The sequence below is a fragment of the Bufo gargarizans genome, chromosome 4 (assembly GCF_014858855.1).
Source record: "Bufo gargarizans isolate SCDJY-AF-19 chromosome 4, ASM1485885v1, whole genome shotgun sequence".
NCBI classification, from domain to species: domain Eukaryota; kingdom Metazoa; phylum Chordata; class Amphibia; order Anura; family Bufonidae; genus Bufo; species Bufo gargarizans.
The window spans coordinates 362266184-362278514 of NC_058083.1; the positions used below are offsets into that span (position 1 = coordinate 362266184).

The following is a 12331-nucleotide window of genomic DNA, read 5'->3' on the forward strand; positions in this document are numbered from 1 at the left end:
TCTGTGGACGGCGTAGTTATGGAGAGGGGGATCTGTGGACGGCGTAGTTATGGAGAGGGGGATCTGTGGACGGCGTAGTTATGGAGAGGGGGATCTGTGGACGGCGTAGTTATGTAGAGGGAGATCTGTGGGTGGCGCTGTTATGGAGAGGGGGATCTGTGGGTGGCGCTGTTATGGAGAGGGGGATTTGTGCACTGTTATGGGCATAACAGTGCACAGATCCCTTTCCTCATAACAGTGCACAGATCCCCCTTCCCATAGCAGTGCTATACACAGACCCCCCCCTCCTCCCCATAGCAGTGCTATACACAGACCCCCCTCCCCATAGCAGTGCTATACACAGACCCCCCTCCCCATAGCAGTGCCATACACAGACCCCCCTCCCCATAGCAGTGCCATACACAGACCCCCCTCCCCATAGCAGTGCCATAGACAGATCCTCCCCCCTCCCCATAACAGCCCCGACCCCAATGCTTATAAGTCTGACTAATCACTGCATCTTTATTTTACCTTTTTACAATGACGCTCCTGTAACAGCCAGGCAGAGCGGACGGCGGCGTAATGTCACTCACTCACGTGACGCACCTGCTCCGCCCACTTCATGAATGAAGGAGGCGGAGCAGGCGTGTCACGTGAGTGAGTGACGTTACGCCGCCGTCCGCTCTGCCTGGCTGTTACAGGAGCGTCATTGTAAAAAGGTAAAATAAAGATGCAGCGACCGCCCGCCCGCATAGCAACGAATCGGCGATTATTCGATAACTGGATTCGTCGACAACGAATCCAGTTATCGAATATAATCGATTACATCGATTAATCGTTGCATTAATCGTTTACAAATATGATCTGTTATCTGGCTCTCTGATTGGATTTTTTGAAAATCATCAGCTTGCCAGCCGCGATCATTGGCTGGCAAGCTGATGACGAAATGGTCCTCTACGAAATGCCGGCCCGAACTGCACATTCGCGGGCCGCATAGCGCGTCATCTCGCGTCTCACGCGTATATGCGTCGTTGTGCGCAGCGCTGCCGCCTCCGGACCACACATCTGCGTTAGGCGGTCCGGAGGCGGTTAAAGGGGTTTCAGCTAGCGGGGTTGAAGTGGTTAAAAACACACTTTTTTGCCAAAAAAACTGTATTTTCCTGATCTGCAAGTGTTAAATTCAAGTTTAATATATACAGAGCTTATATTATTTCATTATTAAAACACCCTTTTTGGGGCAAAATACACAATATTTCAGGCCTTGCAGCATAAGCACGTTTGGATTTCCTGGGTTATATACTGCTGCCATATTGAGTTATTAAACAAACACCCGTTTGGGTAAAAAAACGTTTATTTGGCAGTCTTTGTTGCATATGTCATTGTGAGATACACCCTTAATACATTTGGATTAGATTCAGAGATTTGAAATACCGCCATTTGGTGCACCAATATTTAATTCAGGCCTACACTGGTTCAGGCCGTGTGAGATACACCCTCTACATACAGGGGGTTTGATTCAGGCATTTGAAATACAGCCATTTGAAATACAGCCATTTTGGGTAAAGAAATCTTTAATTCAGGCCTACACTGGTTCAGGCCATGTGAGATACACCCGCTACATACAGGGGTTTGATTCAGGTATTTGAAATACAGCCATTTTGGGCAAAGAAATCTTTAATTCAGGCCTACACTGGTTCAGGCCGTGTGAGATACACCCGCTACATACAGGGGTTTGATTCAGGTATTTGAAATGCAGCCATTTTGGGCAAAGAAATCTTTAATTCAGGCCTACACTGGTTCAGGCCGTGTGAGATACACCCTTTGCATACTGTCATTCTATTCTACTATTAATTAAACACCCATTTAGGGCAATATCCTAAATTCGAAAAATATGAGGAGAGCGTCAAATAAGGGACGTGGCCCAGGTCGTTGGTGCTGCTGGTGGAGCTCCTGTTGCAGGGAGATGATGTGGTCGATCTATGCCAGCTACACGCACAAGTGAAACCCCTTCCTCAGGTGCGAGTAGGCGACAAAACCTGCAGCGGTATTTGGTCGGGCCTAATGCTGCTCTACGAATGGTGAGGCCTGAACAATTGCAGGTGATAGTAGATTGGGTTACTGACAGTGGATCCAGTTCCTTCACATTGTCTCCCAGCCAGTCTTCTGCTGAAAGATCACAGTTGGCACCTGCAGCCGATGTCCATCAGTCTTTCACCTCACCCCCTTGCAAATCAGCCAAGCAGTCTGAGCCCCAAGTCATGCAGCAGTCTCTTCTGCTTTTTGAAGACTGTTAGCAGGGTTTCCCAGGGCCATCCACCTAGCCCTGCCCCAGAAGTGGAAGAGATTGAGTGCATCGATGCCAAACCACTTATCTTTCAAGATGAGTACATGGGAGGACCAACGCAGCACATCTCGGATGATGACGAAACACAGGTGCCAACTGCTGGGGCTTTCGAAAGTGTGCAGACCGACAATTAAGGCAGGGGTGAAGACTGGGTGGAAGATGATGTGGAGGACGATGAGGTCCTCTACCCCACATGGAATCAAGGTCATGTGAGTGACCTTTGTTGTTCGGAGGAAGAGACGGTGGTCGTACAGAGCCACCAGCACAGCAGAAAAGGGAGCAGGTGCAAAAGCGGGGTGGCCGTCCTCTAGACAGTACACCTGCTACTGCCCACCCCAGCAAAGGACCGAGCACACCAAAGCCAGCTCCAAGGAGTTCCCTGGCGTGGCAGTTCTTCAGACAATGTGCTGACGACAAGAAACAAGTGGTTTGCATGCTGTGCAATCAGACCCTGAAGCAAGGCATAAATGTTCTCAACCTGAGCACAATCTGCATGAACAGGCATTTAAGTGCAAAGCACGAGCTGCAGTGGAGTAGACACCTCAAAAACCAAGAAAGGTCTCTGGCTCCTCCTGCTTCCTCTTCTGCTGCAGTCTCGGCCTCTTTATCCACCTCTGACAGTGCCACCTGCCACCCCGCAAACAGAGGATCTGCCAGCAACACCAACACCTGGGTCACCAAGCATCTCCACAATGTTCCAAGGAAGCGTTCAGCTCTCCATCTCCCAAACGCTGAAGAGGAAGTACCCCCCTACCCACCCGCGATCCCTAGCCCTGAATGCCAGCATTTCTAAATTACTGGCCTTTGAAATGCTGTCATTCCGTCTGGTGGAGACGGATAGTTTTGAAGGCCTTATGGCGGTGGTTGTCCCACAGCACGTCGTGCCCAGCTGCTACTACTTTTCAAGGAGAGCCATCCCTTCCCTGCACTACCAAGTAGGGGACAAAATCAGGTGTGTACTGCGCAACGCCATCTGTGGCAAGGTGCACCTGACTACGGATATGTGGACCAGTAAGCACGGTCAGGGCCGTTATATCTCCATAACAGCACACTGGGTAAATGCAGTGGCGGCTGGGCCTGAGGCGGATCGCAGTTTGGCACATGTCCTTCCACCACCGAGGATTGCAGGGCGCTTCAGTTTGCCTCCTGTTGCTTCCTCCTCCTACTCTGCTTCCTCATCCTCTACCAGCTCCTCATCTGGTCAGCGTAACACCTTCACCACCAACTTTAGCACAGCCAGGGGTAAACCACAGCAGGCAGTTTTAAAACTTATCTATTTGGGGGACAAACCCCACACCACGCAGGAGCTGTGGACGGGCCTTGAAAAATAGACCGGTGAGTGGTTTGTGCCAGTCAGCCTCAAGCCCGGCATGGTGGTGTGCGATAATGGGCAAAATCTCATAGCAGCTCTAGGACTAGCCGATTTGACGCACATCCCTTGCCTGGCGCATCTGCTGAATTTGGTGGTGCAGAGATTCCTTAAAAATTACCCAGATATGTCAGAGCTTCTGCATAAAGTGCGGGCCATCTGTGCTTGCTTTCGGCGTTCTCACCCTGCTGCTGCTCGCCTGTCAGCGCTGAAGCGTACCTTTGGCCTTCCCGCTCACCGCCTCATATGTGACGTGCCCACAAGGTAGAACTCCACCTTGCACATGCTGGTCAGACTGTGCGAGCAACAGCATGCGATAGTTGAGTTTCAGCTGCAGCACGCACAGGTGAGTCGCTTGGCGGAACAACACCACTTCACCACCAATAACTGGGCCTCCATGCAAAACCTGTGTTCCTTGTTGCGCTGTTTCGAGTACTCCACCTACATGGCCAGTGCCGATAACGCCGTTCTCAGCGTTACTATCCCACTTCTATCCCTCCTTGAAAAAATGCTCCTGGCGATGATGGAGGAGGATGTGGCACAGAAGGAGGAAGAGGGATCATTTCGTAGGGTTTCCGGCCAGTCATTCCCAAGTGGCTCCGAGGGTGGGTTCCTGCACCCACAAACCCAAGGTACACAATTGTCCAGCCAGGTGTCACCGCCAGATCTCTGAGAAGCTCTGACAGATGTTCTTCAGTACCTCTTGCTTTAGGTTCTTTTGTTTTGGTTTCATTTTGTCATCTTGTTTCCTTCTGTCAGCTGTCATCTAGTTGCACTGATTGCATCCCTTTATATCCCCTCCCATACTGCATCACTTTGCGGTTTATACAACTTCCTGGATTGTGCTCACTGCTAGATGCAACTGCTGGTTCCTCAGTTAAGTCTTTTCCTTTATTTGTGACCCTGACTCCCTCCGTATTAAGTGCAGGGAGCCGGTGATCGTGTTCCCTCATTATTGTAGGGTTTTCAGGTGTCACTCAGTCTAGGTACGAGGGCATGCAATTTTCTATCATTAAGAGCTTTGCATGGGCTGAGCAGTCAGGGAGAGCTCTAGGGCTTTTATAAGGCTCACCCATATGTTCCTTAGTTTGGGATCAAGTCAGTTGGATCTTTATTTGTGACTTCTAGTTTTCTGCAACACCATCCGTGACACCAGGGCACAGTTCTGGAGGATGAGGAGGTGGAGGATATGGAAGAGGAGGAACCATGTTCACAGCAGGGTGGCACCTAGACCAGCTCATGGCCATCACTGGTGCGTTGATGGGGGGGATACAGAGGACACAGACGATACACCTCCCACATAAAACAGCTTTTCGTTGCCTGTGGGCAGCCTGGCACACATGAGCGATTACATGCTGCAGTGTCTCCGCAATGACTGCTGAGTTGCCCACGTTCTAACTTGTACTGATTACTGGACGGCCACGCTGCTGGATCCCCGTTAAAAGGACAACGTACCGTACTTAATTCCCTCACTGGAGCGTGATCGTAAGTTGTGCGAGTACAAGCGCACGCTGGTAGACGCTCTGCTGGTGGCATTTCCACCTGACAGCGGGGGCACAGTGGAAGCACGAGGCCAAGGCAGAGGACGAGGAAGAGGTCGCCAACGCAGCTGCGGTACCGCCAGCACCTCAGAAGGCAGAGTTAGTATGGCCAAAATGTGGAAAAGCTTAGTTAGCACGCCACAACAACCAGCACCACCAGCTGATATGGAACGTCTTAGCAGGAGGCAGCATTTCACCAACATGGTGGAGCAGTATGTGTGCACACGCCTACACGTACTGAATGACGGGTCTGCCCCCTTCATCTTCTGGGTCTCCAAATTGGGCACATGGCCTGAGCTTGCCCTTTACGCCTTGGAGGTGCCCTGCAGCCAGTGTATTGTCTGAACGTGTGTTTAGCATGACTGGAGGGGGTTATCACAGGTTATATTTCCCAATGTTTTGGGGAGGTCCATATGTCGTAGGGGGTTGAGGAGGCAGTGGATGTGGCGGTGTAGGTGAAAGCGGCAGTGGAGGAAGTAGCCTACACTGCTGCTTTCACCTACACCGCCACATCCACTGCCTCCTCAACCCCCTACTACATATGGGCCTCGTCCTCCTAGGTCAAGATTATTATTATTTTTTAACCTATTTTAGGTTATTTAAAGTCATCTCCCTATCCACATTTGTTTGCAGAGCACTTGCCATGCTCTTAACCATATTTTAATGCCATTTGCAGCCCTCTAGCCCTTTCTATGACATTTTTACAGCCATTTTAGTGCTCAAAACTTCGGGGTCAAGTTCGGGTCCCGAACTCAAACTTTTTTCGGAAGTTCGGCCGAACCTGTCAAACCCGAACATCTAGGTGTCTGCTCAACTCTACTCATAACACATTGTGATACCACAGAAAAGCTTAGAGTGTCAAACTCAGCTCTGCTGAACATGGATAATTTTAACCTATTGCTCGCCAGTTGCTAGTCTTTGTAACCCTGTGAGAAGTCTTGATTCCAGTACCAGTCACTGTGTCTGTCTATTCATTTGTAGGAAAGCCTCAGCTGAAGTCCATTGACATTATAATCTGCGACATTAGTGACGTCCCCTCCCTCAATGACATGTGTAAGAAGGCCTCCGTTGTTCTCGACTGTGTGGGTCCAGTAAGTATCATACGGCTGTACGACGCCAGTCACTGCCACCATTGTCTTCTATCTGCTATCTCTCATGCCAAATCCTTTTCTGCTCTGATGACATGGTGCTACCAAAAGCTGAAAATATGATGCCGCCTGTAACGGACCGTTTCAGCAGACAAGGGGTTAAAATCCGTTTAGGCGATATGCCCCTTTCTGAGAGACAGGCACAGCTACTGCAGAACACCAACCTCCCGAACTGGATACAAAATAGCACTCCAAACTGGAACCTCGCAAATAGCTGTCAGCAGACGAACAGGAAAAGCATTGTCAGCTTACACTCCTGGCAATCAGTCTCCAACAGCATATAGGGAATCCCCCCAATAACGAGACAAGGCTCTGTGTTGAGGGTCAAGCAGTGCTCTGATGTGCTGGCACACCCAGCCTGGTTTTTATTACAGTTTTGCAAATACAGAACAGATACAAAACATCCCCACAATGCATCATGGTTTCCTCCTCTCTGCCTGGGAGACAACCGAGGGCAATCCAATTATCTCTTAGGACAAAGGGGAGATCACCAATACACACGTGGAGACAACAGGACAGACATCACCATTTAAACACACAATGTGACAATAGGACAATAGAAACACACCCACACAAAATCCTCCCCTCTGCCGATGATGATTATTTGAACACAAGGGCAACCCCCTTTTGAACCCCAAAACATGCAATAGCCCCATAACTAATATATCCTCGGAACCGGGGGATCTGGGTGAGCCACATGTCCAAAATTCACCCACATCCGTTCAGTAGTTTGGAAGATACAGTTACACTGAAAATATACAAGTTATACCGAAAATAGTCACTAATAAATGTGTCCCCTGTTTCGTAGTTTCAAACTACTGAATGATGTCTCTGTGCACCAAATACAGGCAAGATAGCACCGTGTTGAAAAGTCAGAACAGTGTCTGTGAGCTAAAATGGCCGCTATCTATTGTTCTCACCATGTGCTTCATCCAAGCAAGTAAGGCAAAGGACGCAATCCAGGGACAGAGGGCTCCGTCCCAAGTGCCTTAAGACCCAATAACTTAAGGGACCATAATCCCAGGGCAGGAGGCTGGTAAACAGCCCCCTCCAAAACACAGTGGCGAGGTTGGTTTCGCCACACCGCCTAAGGCTACTTTCACACTAGCGGCAGGGGACTCCGGCAGGCTGTTCCGGCTGCAGTGCACTGCAAAAGGCAGTACTTTAAGCCCGGCTGCCTCTCACCGTGCGGTGCTGCGCCGCCACTGGATTATAGTCAATGGGGACGGAGCAGCAATCCAGGCGCACAAGTGAACTAGCGGCAGGACGGATGCCTGCCGCTAATGTGAAAGTACCCTAAGTCTACTTTCACACTAGTGATTTTGCTGGATCCGGCAGGGTTCAGCAAAAACGCTTCCGTTACTGATCCGGTCGTATTATCTTTAATGGGGTTGTCGGGTACAGAGTTGAACCCGGAAATACCCTTATTTTCACCCAGGCAGCCCCCCTGAGGCTAGCATCGGAGCATCTCATGCTCCAATGCGCTCCCTTGCCCTGCGCGATTTAGCTCTTTTGTTTTCAATAACACACTGCCGGGCTAAAGCCCGCCCATCAGTCACCAGGCTTCCTGGCAGCCCCATGGAGAGCGTACATCACCGGATCTCCTAAAAAATGCCTTTGCTCTGTGAGATTTAGCGCAGGGCAAAGGAGAGCATCGGAGCATGAACTGCTCCGATGCTCAAGTCAGGGGGGCTGCCGGGGGGGGAATGGAGGTATGTCCGGGTTCAGCTCTGAACCCGGACATCCCCTTTAACATTGCCAAGACCGATCCATCATGAACTCCATTAAAAGTCAATGGAGGACAGATTTGTTTTCTATTGTGTCAGAGAAAACGGATCTGTCACCATTGACTTGTATTGTGGGTCATGACGGATCCGTCTTGCTCCGCATCCCATGACAGAAAGAAAGCCACAGCTTGCTGCAGTTTGCTCTCCGGTTGGAAACGCAACCAAACGGAATGGAATGCATTTTGTAGCATTCCGTTCTTTTCAGTTACATTTTGTCCTTATTGACAATGAATGGGGACAAACTGAAGCGTTTTACTCCGGTATTGAGACCCTATGACGGGTCTCAATACCGGAAAATAGAAACGCTAGTGTGAAAGTAGCCTAATAAAAATCAGTGAGGTTTTTAACAAGGACTCCTATTGTATGCCCATATGTTAAAGGGATTCTGTCACCAAGTTTTGGGCTATAGAGCTGCGGACATGCACGGCTATATTGCCGCTAGCATGTCCGCAATATTTCTGTCCTATAGGGCTGTGTGCTTTTAAATTCTTAAAAAAAATGATTTTATAGATATGTAAATTAGTCTTGTATGTGTCCAAGGGGCTGTACTAGCCTTCCTGGTGCCCAGCCACGCCCGCCGTTTGAAGGAGCCCAGCACCGCCTATGTCCTCCGAATCTCCTCCTTTCATCAACTATAGATTGCCGTAATCCCGCCACGCGCGAGCTCGCGCATGCGCAGTTCTTTCCCTGAGGCTGATGCCAGCACAGTGAAGGAACACTATACCGGCACTGCGCATGCGCGAGCTCGCGCATCGCGAGATTACGGCAATCTTTAGTTGATGAAAGGAGGAAATTCGGAGGACATAGGATGTGCTGGGCTCCTTCACAGGCGGGCGTGGCTGCACTTCAGGAAGGTTAGTACAGCCCCTTGGACACATACAAGACTAATTTACATATCTATAAAATCATTTTTTAAAGAAATTAAAAGCACACAGCCCTATAGGACAGATATATTGCGGATATGCTAGCGGCAATCTAGCCGTGCATGTCCGCAGCTCTATAGCCCAAAACTTGGTGTCAGAATCCCTTTAAGCCAGTAAGCCAGCAGGGCATCCATGAGCAGCCCCCCCCATTTGGGTCTAAGGTGTGTTGTACCACTTCAGCCATATTACCAGCCAATGGCATCTTCCAATCCCAGGGGCATCACCCAATATCAGAGGGCAGAGTCCATCAAAAATGCCATGCTGCAGCACTATTTTTACCGATAAGTGACTGAAACCTGATGGACCTCATAATATAGTGGGGTCCATTGGGTGGTATGGCTGTCCTCCATGTAATATATCCTGCGTTTTACATTATTTTGTTTTTTTCTGTTCCTGAGATGGTACAGAAAAACAGTAATATGGCCGACGATAATGCCACTAAAAAATTCAGTCCGACAGCTAAAGTCTATTGTGATCTGCCCTTTTGTGTAGAGAATATAGAAGTCCTGGGCAATGTAGCAGCATCGTAAAAGTGTAATTCACCTCTTCTCTTACCCACCACAGAAGTGACATCATTTGATAATAGATTGGTGGAGCTCTAATCAGCAGAGAATGACTCTACCGGGCAAAGTTCTCTGCATATCAGGTATGCAGTGTGCAACAGGGTGTTATCCACAAAAGTCATTTCTGATAGCAGGACGATTTGTGCTTGGGACACGTCCAAAAACCTTCTTTAAAAAAAAAATCTATTTTACGCAGTCTAATTGTATTAGTCACATTTACTACTAAATGTGCACCTGTTTTGGAGGCTTTTGCGCCTCAATCGACTATTTTTAGATTGATTCAAGAGTTATCTATTTTTTGCAACTTTTTATTGATCTATTTATGTAGGTGCGCCTTTTTTACGCATCAATTAGGCACAAAAACAGTCTAATTTTTTACTCCACGGCTGGCTTATTTTCATTCAACCGTTTTGAGGGGTAAATTGCTAATTTTTTTTGCATTAAAATTCGTACTCAAGGAGACGGTGCAACTTTTCTCAGCAGCTACCGTATTTTTCATGCGCAAATAAAATATACCAACCTAAGTGAATATGAACCTTACTGAATAAGAACCACCAGAGGTCAGACTAAGCGCTCATACCCCTTGCCAATATTGTGGCCTGCAAACACCCATTGACTTCAATGGGTCGACAATCCGCAAGATAAGGCGCGGTGTGGAGGCACGGATCGAAAGCTCATGGAAGCACTACGAAACATGTTCTATTTTTTGCGGTGCGGAACGTTTTGTTGTGGGATACCACTCAGGAAACGTAGTCTTCAGGAAGAATACGGTTTATTGCAGCTAGCTGGGAGCATTAACAGCTTCAATCGCTCAAAGGAAAAGGGGGAGAGTCCCACACTCATCTTATACACATAACCATCTCAACCCAAACTCTCTCTTCCACCCTATTGGATATATGCATGCATGGTGTGCTTTCTCCATGTTCATCCTAGCCAACATCTGCTACCCATTACCAAAACATTCTTCATCCTGTCTAATCTATAGCCCCTCACCCAAGTGAGTGCTACCCCACCTTTGGAATGTGTACCCACACATAAGATCTGGGAATGTAGTGTCTGGCATAATCAGGCGGCATTATACTAAATATTTTTAATTTTCTTCTTTAGTATCTTGCGGATCTCAGACCCATTCAAGTGAATGGGTCTGCATCTGCAAATGGTGTGCACTTGGTCGGTACCTGTCAATAAATGTGCCCGATTGTGTAAATGTGAGCTGCAGGAGGGACGTCCAAGTAGGTGAGAAGTGAGTGTCGTTATCTGAGCCGGTCCCTTAGCCCTCGTCTGCGTTGCTTCTAGATCCTCGTCCCTTATGTTATAAAGGACGTATTGTTCACAGTGTGATGTACATTTCCACTTATGAAAAAGAAAATAATAATTGCAGTGAAGACGCCTGACTTTCCTCTTTCATTTTACATCTTTATTGCTGATAAAAAGACGTGGGAAGCTGTCCAGAATCCATGGATTATGTTCTGTAGATTTCTTAGACATGATGAAGGATCTGGCTTCTGAATGTATGTTTTCTGTTTTTTTAGTACAAATTTTACGGTGAACCTGTGGTAAAGGCCTGCGTTGAGAATGGAGCGCACTTTGTTGATATCAGTGGAGAACCCCAGGTAAGATTTACCAGTCTCTTCATACACTCCTATGGGCTTGTGTGCTTTAGGTTATCATTATTCAGCTTTCTATAGTATTCTTTATATTTTGCGTCTAACGAAAGATTCACCTTTTACTTTATCTACCTCTTACATGTTCCACCAAAAAGCAAAAAAATAAACAAACAAAAAAAAACTTCGGGCAGACTAATGCCCCTGAAAGTGGGTCACATTTACAGCAAATGCATGTGGTTTTGCTGCAGCTTTTATGCAGCTGTATTTTTTGCCAGCGAGACATGTGGAATAAATGTAAAAACTGCAACAGCACTGAAAACCATGACAAAAGCTCATATAATTTCTGATAGACGGACAGGTAATTTTGGCGCGAATTATCGTCTGTATTGCAGCCAATAATCCCTGTCCAACCACAGGATTAATGATCCAAATTTATTGCATCATTGATCCCTGGCATGCTGTTAGGTTCAATTAGGGCAGGACAGAGGGATTTGCGGCTTTAATTCCAATGGTAAAATGCACCCACAGCCATCTAAACAACAATTACAGGTTGCCAACAAGTCACAATGAGGCAGGTTACACAGGAGCAAACTACTGAACATTCAGGGTACAGCCACCCGGTCAGGTTTCCTGATGCCGTTTTTGGAAGCCAGAATCACGAGTGGATCATAAAACAAGAGAAAGTATAAAGAACAGATACAATAGGAGACAATTATCAAGACTTGCGTTCTCCTACACCAGTCTTGATCTCCTGTGCGCTGGAATAAGATGCACCTAATTTAGAGGCACATGCTTCTTAATAAATTAGCTCATCTCTAGCACCCTGTGCACCAGAAACCCAAATCTAAGCTAGCCAGAGTAAATCCGGCTAAGTCACACCTTTTTTATAGCCATTAGAAAAGTGTTGAGAATCTCAGACTAGGGATACACGGCAACATGTGTTGCAGTACAAAAAAAGGTACAGCTACACGGCAACATTTGTTGCACGTGACATTTCATGTAATGTATTTCAATGGTGTTGCAATGCAACATGCAGCTACTGTGATGCGACTGCTGGAAAACAAATTCGG

The 12331-nt window shown here is 47.7% G+C and overlaps 1 protein-coding gene across 1 annotated transcript in view; it reads left to right on the plus strand.

Annotated features, from left to right (window-relative positions):
* Positions 1 to 12331, plus strand: part of LOC122933724 (saccharopine dehydrogenase-like oxidoreductase) — a 136069-nt gene that overhangs the window by 14034 nt on the left and 109704 nt on the right. The window contains exons 2-3 of the mRNA XM_044288695.1: positions 6215 to 6324; positions 11187 to 11267. Coding sequence (XP_044144630.1) covers positions 6215 to 6324; positions 11187 to 11267 — 191 coding nt within the window. The remainder of the gene's footprint in view (positions 1 to 6214; positions 6325 to 11186; positions 11268 to 12331) is intronic.